Consider the following 17425-nt stretch of genomic DNA (forward strand, 5'->3'; position numbering starts at 1 on the left):
TGTCAAAGTCAGTTCTAATTAATCTCCTTTGTCGGTGTGTCCTTTGCCATTCCCTATCACTCCTCCCTGAGAGAGACTTCACCCTGATTCATAAGGAAAAGGGGATGGTGTATTCTCTTAGCTACTTCCTGCTGAAAAGGGACGCTGTGGGTTTCAGGGTGAAGATCTTCTCTCACTACTCTAAAGGGCCCCTTTGGCAGTAGGAAACACATAGACTATTATGGAGATTGATTTTGGAATTTAGATGCACTCTTATTGATTGTGCTTGGCCGTACATGTTCATATCCTTGAAGATGTATCATGGGGATGTTGCAACCTAGAAGACACAAATTTGACTAACAAGTTATAAGTACATGAGTCAAAAATTATGGAAAAGTAAAAGAAAGGATTCTTTCATTGTTTTACAAACCCTCCCCCAGGTCCCCTCCACCATGTAGCCCTCGCTCTAGACTCCTGTGATGTCAGAAGTACCCAGTCATATATCTCTCTTAAACAGCCCTCTCCCTCCTCTGTTTCAGTGCAGTATACATTATTGAACCCATCTTACTCAGTCTCTCCCCAACCCCAAGGACAGTCCCACTCTACAACAGTGGCACCATGCAACATTTGTCCTTTTGTGACCGGGATATTTCACTCAGCATAATGTTCTCCAGAGTCAACCATTTTGAATAATATTGCATGAGTTCCTTATTTTTTAATGCAGCATAGTATTCCATTGTGCGAATATACCACAGCTTCTCTAGCCATTCGTTTGTTGATGGGCACTTAGGTTGTTTCCAACTCCTTGCTATTGTGAACAAAGCTGCAATAAACATGGGTGTGCATAGGAACTCATGCAATATTATTCAAAATGGGTGAGCCTGGAGGACGTTACGCTGAGTGAAGTATCTCAGTCACAAAAGGACAAATACTGCATGGTACCACTGTTGTAAAACAGGACTGACCTTGGAGTCGGGGAGAGACTGAGAAGGATGGGTTCAATAATGTATACTGCATTGAAACAGATGAGGGAGAAAACTGTTTAAAAGGGATATGTGATTAGGTATTTTTGTCATGATAGGAGTCTAGAGCGAAGGCTACATGGTGGAGAGGGTTTGTAAAACAATAAAAGAATTTTTGTTTTACTTTTCCAAGAGGGTAGTATACAAGGGTGGAGGGTTCAGAGGGGAGAAAAGTGCAACAATGAATGAATGGAAATCTAAAGTCTGTAAATTTTTACTGAAATTAATAATTTAAAAGTTAAAAAGAAGAGTAGAGACTCATCAATTTTAACACAAAAAGGTCAGTATTTACAAGACACAATGATGATAGTAACATCACATCACAAAGTGAAGGACAAATCACACAATACTGAGAATACTAGAAAGTTGTCACAGAAGCCCAACCATTACAGGTTCCGTACACTTCATTTGTGTGATGCCACCCCGTCATCAATACCTATTCAGTCTGTATGCTGAGCAAAATTAGAGAAGCTGGACTTCATGAAGAAGGCTGTGGCATCAGGATTGAGGAAGACTCATCAACAGCCTACATTATGCAGCTAACGCAGCCCTGCTTGCTGAAAATGAGGAGGACCTGAAGCACTTGCTGCACAGGACCAAGGACTGCAGGTTTTAATATAGATTACGCTTCAACATCAAGATAACAAACTCCTCACCATTTGGCCAGTAGGCAACATCATGATAGATGAAGAAAAGATTGAAATTACTGATGATTTCATGTTGCTTGGGTCCACAGTCAACACCCTTAGTATCAGGATTCAGGAGACCGGGAGATACATAGCATTAGAAAAGTCTGCTGTGAATTACCTCTCCAAAGTGCTGAAGAACAATGTTGTCAGTTTAAAGACTAATGAGTCATGCCTGACTCAAACCATAGTCTTTGTAATCACCTGCTGTGCATCTGACAGCTGGACAGTGAAAAAGAATAGCAGAAAAAGAATTGATTCGCTTGCGTTGAGGTATTAGAGGAGGGTGCTGAATGTTCCATAGACTGCCCAAAGAAGAAACAGATATGTCTTGCAGAGAGTACAACCAGAATATTACTTGGAAGCAAAGATGATGAAGCTTCATCTCGTATATTTTAGACACGTTCTTAGTGGAGCCTATTATTCTTTGGAAAGGTCAGCAAAGGAGAGGAAAACTCTCATCAAGATGGATTGATACAGTGTCTGCAGCAATGGACTCCAAGATGTTGAGGATAATAAAGACAGCACAGGATAGGACAGAGCTCAGGTCTGTGGTTCATAGGGCCACTATGAGTCATATTCATGCAACAGCACTTAACAACCACAACAACTTAGTCACCATGTGGAAATCACAAAGACTGGCTAGAAGTGCCATGTTAAGTCATCCACTGCACTGGTTGGTTTTGGTTCTCATAGGCTTGCTTTGATTTCTTCGGCTTCAGCAATTAATGGACTGTTCCACAGTTCACCTCTGGCTCTGTCTATACCAGTAATATTGAGCTTCTCCATCATATCTTCCCAGGAATGTAGTCTATTTGATTCCTGTATCAAAAAGACCAGTGAGGTTCAAGTGTATAATCGTCAACTGTATTGTTAAAAAAAAGTCTTTTCAGTGAGGTTGCTGGTTTTGCAGAAATATCCCATGTGATCTCTGATGTTTCTAAGATTGTACTTTGCAGCTCTTGTTTCTTCTTTGTTTCTAATAATTGTCGATGCATCTTAATCAACTTTAGACTACAGATGCTGCTTGTTATGTTTGTACCTTCAGGTCGGAACCAACTCATAGCTAGCTGACCATCCAGTGGGTTTTTAGAGGCAGTAAATCACACAGGAGGAGGTTTCCCATCTTTTTCTGAATCAGACTATACAAGTTCATAAAAATCTTCAATGTCAGGAGCTCTGGTGGCCTAGTGGCAAGAAGCTGCACTGCTATCCCAGAGATGCGTGGTTTGAATCCACCAGATGCTTTGCTGGAGAAGGAGGGGCAGTCTCCTCCTGTACCAGTCAGATCCGATTTGACGGCACACACACAAAAAAAATTATAAAATAAAAAATTTTTTTAAAAAATCTTCAGTGTCTTCATCTTGGGTTAGTGCAAAAATTTGAATAATAGTTGAATTAACTGTACTTTTTATAGAAACATAAATATTATCACTGATCACACTGAACTTCAGGATGGATTTTAAAATGCCTTTAATGACGAAAGCTAGTGTACTCTTTCTCTGTACTTTCTCGTTTTGAGGCAAACAATTACTGTTGCTATTATGTGCCATTGAATTGGTTCTGACTCGGTGTAAGACAGAAAGAAATGCTGGCTGGTTCTGGGCCATCTCTCATTCGTTGCTATATTGGAGCCCCTGAGTCAGTTCCTCTTGCCGAGGGCCTTCTAGCCTCACAGAGTAGACTGTCTGAGGTTACTGCTGTTGTGTACCATCGAGTCGGGATGGACTCCTAACAGACCCTCCAGCGTGTTGTCAGAGGCAGTGAATCGCACAGGAGATTACCCATCTTTCCCTCGCAGAGCAGCTGGCAGATTGAAACCGTGTGCCTCTGGGTTGACAGCACGATTCCTTACCACTAGACCACCAGAGCTCCTTATGATAGTCCCGACCAGACCATGTAAGGGTCACATTCAAAAGGCCCAGTTTACTTCAGCTCGCTGTCATCCAGAATATCAATGGAAATGCGTATTTATATGTCTTGTCAGCTGGTAAATGCTTCCACCTAGAAAGTCACACATGGTCCTCGGCGTGTGTTCACGAAGCACTTACCAGGCTCACAGGAGGCCATTCACTGCACGATTGTTGTCTGCGGGAGGGAGACAGCACTGCTCCCCTCATGGTCTAGCTAGAAGGAAGCAAGGGGCAAGGCTTTAAAGAACCCCAACCTGTGACCAACTCCCAGACACACGATATTCAGAGGCCTGGGTTCTTCTTGTTCCTCACATCAGCGACCCTGACGCTTCTCTTGAGCGCAGTCAGCTGACGATGGGGACAGACATAGAGTGTTTTTAAGCCGCTATCTCAGCCAATGTGGTTGTAGGAACGAACGTCTCCCAGTGTATGTGAAAGAGAACCTCCCATATGGCCACTTGTCATTGGCTGAAGCCTCACAGCATAATGAATAGAGACACCACAGATGTCCCAACAGCCTGAAGGCCACAAACTTCTGAAGGGGTTCAGAGGGCCTGCCCTCAAATCTGTGAGGACTTTCTGAGCTACCAAAGGCATCACTGCCTGCTCCCATCGTCCACATGGACACATTTTAGGACAATAAGATGCCAAGACCTGTGGTTTTACGGTTACACTGTTTGCCATTTGCTTATGCTTTTTATATTTAGCCAAAGTGAAATTTCTGGTGGTTTTTTTTTTCTTCCCTTTCAAATTGCTGACATTTAAGAAATGCAGACGTTACTGGAGTGAGGCTGGTGCTCAAGTTCATTCCTGAAAGGGCTTAGCCGTCAGTGAAGAGGCCGATCCCCACCTCCACCCTGCTGACGACCCACAGAAGCGAATCCCAGACCCTGAATATTCATGAAGCCTTCATCAGTGTCATGCTCTTTTCCCTTCATCTTGGATGTCTGGCAGAGCGTCTCTCTTGGAAAGGGAAGTGCCACGGCACTGAAGCTGCTCTTATCGCTGCACTGATTCGCAGGGACTTCTAATTGAGTCCCACCGCCCTGAAAGTAGGGCATGAGTCCCACGAGATGGGCATGAACAAGAGGATGCAGCACTCCCCACCTGCCTGGGTGTTCTCTGGCGCTGCCTTCAGCCCGTACTAGCCCTCAAAAAGATAGGTCTTCCTGGCAGAATGTGACCTTACTTGGAATAAGGGTCATTGAAGATGTAATTAAGCCAAGGACATGGGTTAAGGCCATGGATTAGAACAGGTCCTAAATCCAATGACCAGTTGCAGTCAAGTCGAGGCAGACTCCAGAAACTTCCATAGGGGGTTTAAAGACTAATTTTTTTGGAAATAGTTTGCCAGGCCTTTCTTTCAAAGTGCCTCCGAGTGAACTCAAACTGCCAACCTTTTAGTTAGCAGCTAAGCACTCTAGCTAACATTGGCACTACTCAGAGACTCCTAAATTCAATGACAAGCATTCTTATAAGAGACAGAAGAAAACACGCAGACACAGAGGAGAGAAAAAACCCATGTGGAAATGAGGCAGAGACTACAGTGATGCTGCCACAAGCTAAGGAATGCCTGTGGCCACTGGAAACTGACAAAGACACAGAAGGATCATCCCTTTGAGCCTCGGTTGGGAGTGTGGCCTTGATTTCAGACCCATGGCCTCCTAGACCATGAGAGAATGCATTTCTGTTGTTTCAGTCACCAGTGTGATGGGCTGAATTCTGTCCCTATCCCTGAAGATATGTGTATAAATCCTAACTTACGTACCTGTGGTTCTAGTCCCATCATAACCACAGGATTAGCAAAGGGTGTATACTAAGTCACTCTCTTTTGAGATATAAGAAAGAGATAAACAAGCAAGCAGTGGAGACAGGGACAGACATATACCAAAGACATCACATAAAGACCACCCAGGAGCAGAAGCTCAACAAGACAAGGTCCCACCCCAGAATTCACAGGGAGAGAAAGCTTTCTCCTAGATCCAGCACCTTCAATTCAAACTTCTGGCCTCCTAAACTGTGAGAAAAAAAAACCCTTCTGTTTGTTAAAGCCGCTCCCTTGTGGTATTCCTGTTATAGCAGCAGTAGGTAACCAAGTCGCCCTACTCCTTTTTCATGGTAGCTCCATTGCTTTGATTTTTAAGTCAAAATAACTTCTGGGTTTTTTTATTTATGTATTTAGTAGAAAAGCATAAGAGAGTGTTTTAGGCAGGGTTCTCCAGAGAAGCAAAACCAATGAAGCTCTTCTATGTACATATACATAAAGAGAGTTGTATCTTGGAAATGGCTTATGTGGTTGTTGTTGTATACTGTAGAGTTGGAACTGGCCCTTAGCTGAACCTCCAGCAGGTTTTCAGAGGCAGTTAATCTCACAGGAGAAGATTGCCCATCCTTCTTCTGTGGAGCAGCTGGTGGCCTCGAACCACATGCTTTCGGGATTTCAGCACAGCTTCTTGTCACTAGCCACCAGAGCACATGTAGTTGTAGAGACTGGCAAGTCCAAAGTCTGAAGGTCGGACACCAAGCTGAAGGCTTCTTCTGATTTATATAACTACAGCAGCTGATGAACCCAACCTCAATCAGCGAACCATTGGCAGAAAAAAAAATCACTAAAACCTAGTGATTACATGCCGGATCTTGATGAAGCAAAAGGCCAGAGAGCTTTGCTAGAATGTCCATGTGTATTGGATGCAGACTATAATCGGCCTCCCTGCTTCAGCTCTTTGGCAGATCTCATCATAGTGGTCATTGTATTATATGTGAGCTTATCATGGAAGATTACTACATCATGTCATAACTTCCTAAGCACTGAGAATCATGGCCTTTGCCAAGTTGACATGCCACCTTCACATCACAGGGACAAGTACTCATGAAGAAGCTGCTAGGCCTGTCCACTGAACCCCTTCGGCAGGCTGCTCTACTTAGCTACAAATGGCATCCCTCCCATTCTCACCTCTGGTGAGTGGCTTGGCCAGTGCAGATGACAAAGAGGACCAGTGTTTGCAAATTCAACTCCTCTTAGGCAAATAACAGCACCCTAGAAACTTCCTCACCAAGTCAGCATAGGGAGGGCACACCATGCTGCCCATGTTCTTTTCCACAGAGGTTTACAGAAGGGTCTGGATTGCCTAACCCCCGTGGGACACAGCAGAGTATAAGGTGGACTGTCAGAAGGCAGCAAGGCTGTGATTAGGAAAGTGGGACGATCCAGGGAGAGTGAAGGTTAGCATGGCAACACCTGTATACCTCAGAAAGGTAGGTTAGGCAAGAGAGGAAAGGACAAGTCTTTTATACAATAACATATATATAATTTTTAATTGAGATTTTATTGTAAGTTTATAAAGAACTTGGGTTTACATTCATTCATTGTTGCACATTTTCCTCCCTTCCTCCCAGTCCCCAGTTTGCTTTTTTCTTTGGAATAAAAGTTCTTTCATTGTTATACAGCTCTCCCTTTCTGGACTACTTTACGATGTATGCAACTCTTATTCTGGACTCTTTTCATGCCAATAATACCTAGTCATATATTCCTTTTGTACAGTTCTCCCCCTCTCTGTTTCAATGCCCTGTACATTATTTATCCCTTATTTTCTTAGTTTTTCCCCAACCCCCGTATCAGTCCAGTTCTATAACAGTGACATTATGCTGTATTTGTCTTTTTGTGATTGAGATATTTCACTCAGCATAATGTCCTCCAAGGTCACCCATTTTGTGTAATATTTTATGAGTTCTTTATTTTTCAGTGCTGCATAATATTCCATTGTGTGAATATACCACAGCTTCTCTATGCATTCGTTTGTTGATGGGCACTAGGGTTGTTTCCAACTCTTTGCTATTGTGAACAAAGCAGCAATAAAAATGGGTATGCATATATCTGCTTGGGTGGTGGTTGTGGTTTCTTTAGAGTATATTCCCAGTAGTGGAATTGCTGGGTCAAATGGTAGCTCTATTTACAACTTTTTGAGAAAGAGCCATACTGCCTTCCATAGTGGTTGTACCATTTTATACTCCCACCAACAGTGAATAAGGGTTCCAGTTTCTCCACAATCTCGCCAACATTTGATGTTTGCTGTTCTGTTAAATTTTGTCACTCTTATTGGGGTGAGATGATATCTCCTAGTTGTTTTGATTTGCATCTTTCTTAGAGCTAGGGATTTTGAACATTTCTTCATATGTTTGTTTGCCATTTGAATGTCTTCTTTGGTGAAGTATCTGTTCATATCCTGTGCCCATTTTACAGTTGGGTTGTTTCCTTTTTTCTTGTGGCGGGGTCAGGTCAAGTTTTCAAGAAAGGCAAGCTCATACCTGGTGTTTCCCAGGGTGGAGCAGAGGCTGCCCTGGATGTTTAGGTAACAAGACTACTTCATAGTAGCTTGGAATCCATTGGCCCAGGCACATGACAAAGGCCTTCTTGAAACCAGGGACACCACCAAACACTGTGCTCAAAGGTGCAGGAAGAAACAGACCTTGGCCCTCCCTTCCCACAGCACTGGAGGGTGCAAGAAGCCCTCTCCTACCCCCACCCCAAAGCATGTGTACTAACACACTTTTAACCAGCAAGCCCCCTACACTCCCAACAGGAGAGGAAGGACACCAGCATCTTGTGGGGCATTTGTCAGAGTCTGGGCATGCCGGGCACCCTCGGTCAGCCGTGGTCACCTCTGCCAACTTCTGTGAGCTCTGGGTGGGACGAGCCCTCTGAAGGTGACTAAAGACAAATGAGGCTTGGATGTGGGCTCCTTGAGCATAAACACCAGTTTTGAATCTTTAACGTCAAGACCACCCCAGTGTGGAATGAAGGCTTTCTTGTTTTGATCTTCATCTGTTTGATGGTTTGTTATTCGTTCTTTGGACCATTGCCTGCCTTCTGGGTCCCAGGCCAGGACAGAGGCCAGGAGGGAGTGAGGGACTGGGAAGGAGAGAGGTCAGAGCAGAGTTCCTGCTCCTACCACACACACGGTTTCGGCCATGGGCAGGCCCGTGGTGCGGCCTCAGCAGACTCCTTCATTGTCAGGGTCTCAGGGAATGGCATGGGAACCCCTGCTCAGGCATCAGTGGTGCACATCACACCTCTGCATGAAGGTGCAGGATCTGGGTTCTCTTCTTCTGAAGGGTACCTTCCCTTCTGCTGTCTTTTCCTGAGCCTGGCCTCCCACCTCTGCCAGCAGCCTCCCTCTGGCCTTCCTGGCCATACACGGGGTCCAAGATGGTTATTTTGGGGACCAAGCTGGTGCTGCAGAGTTGGGGGCAGCCCCCGCTGAGGGTGTTTGTGGCTCACAATGAGCTCGTCATTTGAGGCTTGGCTGCTTCCCGGTGGAGGTTCACCCCTGTGTCTGTAGACACAGCAGTAGAGTTAATTAATCCAGGCCTCAGCCTAAAGGAGCGGGGGTGGGGAGGTGCCTCTGCTCAAAGCAGCCTCGCCAGCACCCAGCCCAGCCCTTGCATGATCTGGCCCACTATGGTCCTGAGTTCTGGGCACACAGGGGGTCTGCAATGCCAGAGCCCACTGTCACCTGGTCCAAAGCCCCTTAACCACACACGGCCCCCACCAGGCTCTGCCAGACAGGCGGCCAGTCACAGAAGACATTCCACTGCCTTCACATGTCCCCAGCCCTCTCCTGCTTCCCACGCCAGCGCCCTGATCTGTGACCTCGGACTCACAGCAAGTTGTTCTCTCCCCCCCGGAACCCTCTTTGCACTAGACCTTCAGTAATTACCAAAAGGACAAGCTATTGATTTCCCCGAGAGGGGAACTTAGTCACTGCCCTCCGTGCCAAGCTCTGAATGTGTGTCCTCGAAGCACAGAAAATGCAGAGTGGAAAACATTTGGTTGGCATTGGCAGGCTCGGAAAGCCACAGGCTGCCCCTCCGTGGGCAGAGAGCCCAGAAGACGCCGCTGACAGGAACAAGAGCGAGGGGGGAGGGTGTGGGGGACAGAGGGGAGGCCCCGGGTGGCCAACGGGACTGCGTGTGGAGAAGAGTCGCCCTGAGACCCTCTCACCTGGAGCCTATGAGGGGAGAGAACGGGGTGGAGGTGGTCCCAACCCTGTTGCCCCGTGACCTCCACAAATGCGAGTGCTGAGTACAACGTCACTGAGGGCACTTGGAACCAAGACAGGACTGGATTACACATGTGTGCCTGTGCACACACATGATGTGAGTGCCAAGCACATGAAACACTTTATAGCATCTCTGCCTTGAACTTTGACCTTAGAGGTGAGACAAACTGGTCCTGCAAAGATGAGTGAATGCATGAGCCAGGGCCACAGGACTCTCTCATCTGTGCCCCAGGTCCCCTGCTCTGTCCTCCCTGCCATCAGGGCCTCCCAGGTCCAGTATATATGGGTCATCATCTTATACAAGGCTACCACCAAGGCCGGAACCCCCTCACCTCAGGTCCTCAGAAAAGCTTGCCTCAGTGTCTCCCTACCAGCAGCTTCCACCCTCGAAGAGCCTGTTTCCTTCAGAAGAGATTTTCCTTCCCTCCACCCCCAGCCCTCCATTAAAAGCAGCAACAGCCAACAACTTCTGTATTTATTTACTTTGCGGATGGAGGGAGCCAGGCTGGGGGAGGCGGCAGCTGGGGCATGGGTGGGGGTAGCATGCCTGGGAGCCAGCTGTCTCGATCGCGCGCCCCACACCCAGTGGGAAGCGGCCCCTCTTAGTCACTCCAGCAGGGAAATGTTACTGGAGCTCTGGCTTGGGAGGCAAGATGCCCACCAGCCCCAGGGCTGCACTTCTGCCTGTGGGTGGAGACTCGGACTTGTGGGTATGAGCACTGGACCCCATGTGTCTTTGTCCTAAGCCATCACAGAGACAGGAGGGAGACGACACCTCAGCAGGGTCCTTCCCCAACTCCCACCGATGTCTCGTCTCGTTGTTTATCCCTCTGGCTGCCTGCACACCCTCTGTCAGCCGTCCCTGGCCATCTTAGGACAGAGCCCAGCAGATAAATTAGCTCCAGAACATGAAGCATTCGAGTAGCCACTTGGGCCAGCCTCGAGGCCCCATGCTGGATTCTCGCTCTCCCTCCGTTACCCCCCGGGTTCACCCTGCTGTGGAGAAAGCCTAAGCATGAATGACTTGCATGCTAGCCCGTGTCTGCAGGTCCTGCTCTGACTGAGCCAGTGAGAGAAGAGTGGGAGCCGTGGACCCACACATCATGGACCTACACATCGGCAGAACCAAGCAGCCTGCAGGGCAGTGAGGGAGGGCAGCTGAGGCCGTGTGACGTGGTCTGGCGGTAGGCAGGGCCTTGAGTGGCAGGATCTGGGGTGCTCAGAAGGTCTCCTGCTGAGGTGGACTGGTAGACCTGTGCTGGTAGACCCGGGGGTGAGGTGGCACCGAGGCCAGGATGCAGCCGGTGAGGAAGCTGTGCTTGTACTTCTGGGGCCTCATTTCACCCCTCTTCCTGACCCAGTAAAGGCCCAACTTAGTGTCTCAATTGGAGCACACACCCCACGCTGGCTTGCAGGTACTGTTAATTGCCATCAAGTTGGCCCCAACTCATGGTGACTCCTTGTTCAGCAAAACATGTGCCGTCCACATCAGTGGCCAGTGGCGATCCACAGTTTCTTAGCAGTTGATTTTTCAGGAGTTTGCCAGGCCTTTCTTCCTAATCTGTTTTAGTCTGGAAGTTCCATTGAAACTTGTTTGGCCTTGCAGCAGCAACACACAAACCTCTACTGACTGACAGCTCATGGCTGCACATGAAGTGTGCTGTCCAGGAATCTAACCCCACAGAGAAGACAAGAATTCTACCAGTGAACCACCACCACTGCTTCCTTTTCCATCTGGGACACCATGGCTATGGCCACTTGGTGGCAAGCACTGGCACTGGGATCTGAGTCGGTGGAAGAAACTCAGTGCTTTTCTTTGCCTTTCTTAAGTCCAGATGTTGGTGGAGGCCTGGTTCAGCCTGTGCATCAGGTCATTAGATGCTTAGTGCCATCAACATCCTTGAGAATCACCATTGGAGACATGGTGGAAAGGAGGCCACAGCCACTCTCAGCTATGCCAATTGGCTCTCCCTGTGGGCAGGGCCGGGCTCCAGCACACCTCTGTGGACTGAAGCAGAACAGCACCAATACCATCCCAAGATAAGGAGCCCTGGTGGCATAATGTGTAACTTCTCAGGTTGCTAACCAAAAGGTCCGTGGTTCAAATCCACCAGGTACTTTACAGGAAAAAAAATTCGTATTCTCCTCCCATGTTAATTTACAGTCTCAGAAACACAATGGAGCATGTCACTATTAGTCAGAACCAACCTGATGACAGTGGGTTTGGTTCTAAGCTTGCTCCTGGGCACCCCCTGAAATGAGCCCAGCAGAGCACTCCCTGCAGCCACTAAGCCAGGGGTGGGGCTACCAGTCCTTTCCCACCTTGACTTTTGCATTTGCACCTTTGCTCCAGGACACTTGAGTATTTTCTGTAGAAATGTAGCGGGAGCTGGACCACTGTGGTGGTATGGATTTGCCTATTTGAGATTTTCACATCAACCGAATCCTACATCCTACTTTGTGACTCCTTTCTTTTTTTCTTTTTATGAAATGTCTACTGCTTCAACAAGTCCACAGTTCACTTTACTGTGCATTTCTTTTTCTGCAATCTTGTCATGACAATAATACCTAATCCTGTATTCCTTTTAAACAGTTTCTCCCTCATCTGTTTCAATGCAGTGGGGCAGGGGTAGGCAGATTGGTAAATGTGCAACAATGAATGAATGGTGGGAAGAATGAAATGGAAAGAATATGCGGTAAAAAAATTATGAGCCATAAAAAAATACAAAATACAATGCTTGTAATTTAAAATTTTTAAAAAATAGGGGGGAAATTATAATTCTTAATGCAGACATTCTTTCCTAATTAGGCTAAACAATTATTTGGCTCCAAGATGACTTCGGGGGATAGTTTAGATTCATTGTTTAAAGATTTCCCCAGGTAATAATTTTGAGGTCATCTGCCCTCAGTGGCTTTGGAAAGTTTGGAGTCTATTAAATTTTGAAATTCTTTTCATCATTTCCCCACTCCCCACCCTTTTTTTTTAAAGAAAAATTTATTTTATACTGGTTTACTTACAAAGTTTGTATACATTGTTTTTCACACTGGATCTTCCCCATTTCCTTTACTCACCGCACCCTCCACCATCAAATTGTGCGACCTGTTTCCCCTCCTCAGTTTATCCTTCTCCCCTTCGATCCTCATACACACATTTCACTAGTTGCCTATTTCTAGAATAATCTTATACAGTATTTGTCCTTATGGGACTGAGTTAGTTCACTTAGCATAATGCTCTCCAGTCCCTCCCAAGTTAGGTAGTGATTTACAAAATCATTTTTCCTGCGTGCTGCATAGTACTCCATCATGTGAATGTACCATAATTTCTCAATCCATTTGATTGTCGTTGAACATTTGGGCTGTTTTCATGTTCTTGAGATCATTTCCCCCCCTTTTGAGCAGGATTCTATTAGAGAATCTTTGTTCTGATGTTCTAGTAAAGAACATTATCCAATTCTTCGGGGGCACTATCCAATTCTTTTGATCTCATAGTAAAGGAGACAGCTGTTCATAAAGAGGATTGGATATGTGCTGTGATTTTGCTTTCTTTGTTGTTTTTAATGACTGATGTTGACAGTAGGAGTACTAATGACACAGTCCTTAGTGAATTGCACTGCTAACCCAAAGCCCTTTCCTCTCTATTGGTTCAAATCCACCAGCTGCTCTGGGAGAGAAAGATGGGCAGTTTTTTCCTCTGCTGTGTATAGGCTTGGAAACTTACAGGAAGGTCAGCTATAAGTCAATTCTGACTTGACAGCAGTGAGTTGAGAGATGTTGACAGGGACCATTGGGAGGGAAATGGTCATCCTAATAACCTTGCAGGGTAGACACTGGCCCATTTTACAGGACAGGCAATTAGGCAAGTTAGACTCAAGCATACAGTTAGTCCAGTCAGAACAAGGAAGCCGCTTCAAGATGGGCATATATGTATGGTATGACAGGTCTCTGAGGTCGACCAGTTGTGCCCCAAGCTTGGTCACTGGCCTGTGTGGGAGGCAGCCCGCTCCAAAAGCCTGGCAGAGCCAGGACACACTTCTGAGAATAACCTGTGGCTCAGAGGCACATGCAGCAACTTGGTAGCAGGAGAAAAGGACAGCTCTTCTCACTCATCAAAGGCTAGGGTGTGGGGTGCTGAGTGTTCCTCGGGGAAAGAGGCTCCTAGCTAGGACACTTTGGGGAAAGGCTGGCTAAGCAGATTTCTGCACTCCCAGATTCTCAGAAGGTCTCTTCCCACAAAAAGGGTTGATTGTAAGAGGCTATTTGGCCATAGACTTAAAATAGCAGTGCAGAGATGCAGCGGCTCCAACTCTTATCTGTCTGAAGGAGCAGGTGAAGGCTTTTTAAATGGGAGTCAGGCCTATCTGGGAAGTGCTACCTGGCCTCATCCTGCTGGAGGCTTGGGAAAGAGTGGTGATATGAGTGAGTGCCTAGTGCTGGTTTTAGAAAGGTGCAAAGGGTGGGACTATACTACCAGTAACTGCTGCCCCCTCTTCAAGTGGAGACCCCTGACGTGAACTGCTGGCCCCATGACCCCAGCGAGCAGCATCTTCTCAGGGCCAGGCCCTGGGTGGGCCATACTCGCCTGGCATCCAGGGCATCCCGAAGGTGGCTCCAAAGCTCAAGGTGGTAGCTTCACAGAACCCCTTGCCACCTCTCCGTTAGCTCCCAGAGCCTTTGGTGGACCCAGGTTCCTTGCCAGCCCCCCACGTCTGCATGCTTCTTGGGCCACAGGAGGGAGGCTGACCTCCACAGGCTGGCTAAGGGAGAAGCACCCATCCCCTCCCAGCGTGGCATCCCTCTCTAAGCCTGGCACCAGCTCTTTTCCTTTCCATGTCTCCAGCCTTCCTTCCCTGAGAGGCAAATGTGCCGCCAGCGAGAGAGGCCAGCGCCCGAACACCAGCCCAGGGGCCTGGCTTTGAGAACTGGTGGATCCTTAACACACTCTTGAATCTGTCCCCCTCCCCTTCTCTCATCCTCCTCTTTCCAAGCCCAAGTGGCGGCTGCTGCTCCAGAAACAGCAGAACCCTGCACCAGGCCCCAACTCCCACTTCCCAGCCTCCCCAGGACCCCACCCAAGCCCCACAGTGCTTGCCGTGTCCTCGACGGACCCCCCTCTCCCAAGGACTGGCTACAGCTGCTCCTCCAGCTGCAACGTGGCCTTTGGCTGCCGCTTGAGAAATAAGGGCCAGAGGTTTCTCCCGCCACACCCGAGCAAGCACCAGAAGAGAAGGAGAGGCCCTCGCGTCCTAGCCTGCTGGCCTTGGCCTTGCATTCTTGGTCACTCCCACAGCCCCGTTTGCACAGGTCGGATGAACTTCCACTCAGAGAGTGGTCCATGGTCTGGGCCAGCAGCATTGTCACAACTTGGTGCTTGCTGGAATCGACGGGTCTCCGTCCCTGCCCCCTGTACCTGCTGACCCCAAGTACACAGGTGTGAGCCTTTGGTAGTTCATGTGCCCATGGATGATTGAGCATTGTGCCCAGGTGCTCACAGCTCCTGCAGCCGCAGCCCACAGGAGCCCCAGGATATGGCCATGCCCACCAGGGCCAGCAGAGCCTGGGTAGCAGAGGCTCCGTGCCGAGCCCTCCAGCCTCCTTGAAGCACAAAGGTCTCCCCTCCTCAGATCTGCCCACTAAAGGGAGACAGAACAGCTTGTTTCTCCAGGTTTTTTCGAATCAAATGGCATTTCACCTCAGAAAATTTCATTAAAATTGTCAGTCAGAGATGAAACCAGAGCAGCAGGAGGGACTTCTTCAATAAAGAGCCGTGGAAAAGCCACCATTTCTCCTGCACACCCCAGAGGCGCTTCAAACGGGAGGCAGCCTGGCTGTAAGAAGCCCAAGCCTCGTTCCTTAAATACCCGAAAGTTCCATTGGTTCCAAGCTCGAGAGGTTTGACAGTTTACACCTGGTGACATTTGGAGCACACGTTCAGAGGCGGCTGAAGGGGAGGGACTATTTGGTCTAAGCTGACATTACTTCCCAATCTACCATTTGTCTGGAAAACACTTTGGCCTAAAAATAGCAGCCAGGCTTGGTGTCATTGTGGATGAAGGGCACCTGCCCCATTTCCTTGGCTTTGAGACACTCACGAAGTGTCCTACCAGAGAACTGACGCAGCTCAACAAAGCCTAGTCCCAGGCTAGACTCGACTGGAGAGGACTTTGTGGTGGGACTGACCAGACCTTTGAAAGTAGCCACCAATGCCACCACAGTGGCATCTTCCAGGGCCATGAGATTCAGCAAAATGAAGCCACTCTTGAGAGCAAGAGGGTACCATGTATCATCCTCAGGCAGTCGGTGTGTGTATGCCAGGCTGTTGCCATCAGGGGCGGGTGACTAGCTGGCTCATGGTGGCCTCCTGCTGTGACAGAGTAGACCTGTGTGAGCCACGGGGATTTCTTGGCCATGGTACTAATGGAAACAGATTGCTACACCCTTCTTCCACAGAACAGCTGGATGGATTCAAACTGCCAATCTTCAGGTTAGCAATCAAGCGCAAATCGTCAAACCTGACCTGGTCAGCCTGCCTCTCACCCTGAGCACCAGGGTCTTGTGTAATCCTCCAAAGTTTCTTAGAGGAAGGAAGCCTCACAGAGCAAATGTGATGATGTCCCACGGTGCTGTCCCTTGTCCACAGAGGAGGCACCGCCACGCAGCTATATTGTGACCTGACGTGTTAACTACGCTTGTACAGATCTCTGCTGCCCCCATTAAGACACACACACACAATTTTATCCTCAAGGGAGTTTTCCAACTGAAGTTCATCACCAGAGACGAGCGTGCAATTCTACCTGCAAAGACCAGTGACATGGGCACAGTCCACGCAGCTATTTGTGGCTTCTTTACTGCCCCCCGCCACCCCCATGCTAGATTGCATGTAGACCTTCTTTCTCAGTGTTCCCTCCCAGAATCCAGCCATCCAGACCCCCTGGGCCCCTCACAGGTAGGAAGGCCACCATCATCCAGAGGGGCAGGGCCTCTGAATCCTCCCAGAATGTTTTGCCCAGAAGGGACAGGCAGTTAGCGCTCTGGGCAGGGCCACTGGCTCTCTGAGTCCAGGCCACAGAGCCTACATTGTACTGGCCTCTAACCAGACTCTTTCTGTGTGTCTTTGCAGCCTGAGACAGAGGATGAGAAGAAACGCTTTGAGGAAGGCAAAGGGCGGTACCTGCAAATGAAGGCCAAGCGGCAGGGCCAGGCAGAGCCCCAGCCCTAGACATCTGCCTCGTGTGGGCCTCAAGCAGCCAATGAAGGGACCCAGAGCATCGAATCCCTTAGGAGTTGTCCCCTCCGCCAAAAACCCAATTTACATTGAGAGCTGGTGTTGTGTGAAGTGTTTGTAACGCAGTGTTAACCTATATACTCTGTCCTAAAAACGTATACACCAAAGCTTATTTATATCATTCCAGTATAAACGCTGCACAGTGTTGTCCCCACACCCAGGGCCTTCCATGGGACCCTGGGGATACCTCTGTCACTGTCAAGTATGTGAGGAATCCAGCATCACTAATAAAGCTTCTATTTGGCTGGACTCCATGACTCCTGTGTGGTCCTTGGGGCTCAGGGCTGTTCTTGCACTGGGCCCAGGATATAGGGGGCTGGCGTGCGGGGTCTGTGTAAGGCCAACCCAAGGCTTCCAGCCTGTTCTGCCTCTCTGCAAAGTAGCCTAAGACTCTACTCTGGGTCCTACTCCCCCACATCCCTCCAGTGCCAATATGGCTTGTACCCCCAGAACACCCCAGGGGTAAACAGTCTGATGACAAAGT

General features: G+C 48.2%; 1 protein-coding gene across 2 annotated transcripts in view; it reads left to right on the top strand.

Moving 5' to 3' along the window:
* The window catches only part of ACOT7 (acyl-CoA thioesterase 7), a 197910-nt gene extending 180720 nt beyond the window's left edge, over nucleotides 1-17190 (top strand). For both annotated transcript variants that reach the window (XM_006885794.1, XM_006885795.1), the window contains exon 9: nucleotides 16777-17190. In XM_006885794.1, the coding sequence (XP_006885856.1) occupies nucleotides 16777-16875 (99 nt within the window). In that variant the 3' untranslated portion in view covers nucleotides 16876-17190. The remainder of the gene's footprint in view (nucleotides 1-16776) is intronic.
* The last annotated feature ends 235 nt before the right edge of the window (nucleotides 17191-17425 follow it).

The sequence above is a fragment of the Elephantulus edwardii genome, unplaced genomic scaffold (genome assembly GCF_000299155.1).
Source record: "Elephantulus edwardii isolate Elephantulus edwardi_28Jun2011 unplaced genomic scaffold, EleEdw1.0 scaffold00045, whole genome shotgun sequence".
NCBI lineage: Eukaryota > Metazoa > Chordata > Mammalia > Macroscelidea > Macroscelididae > Elephantulus > Elephantulus edwardii.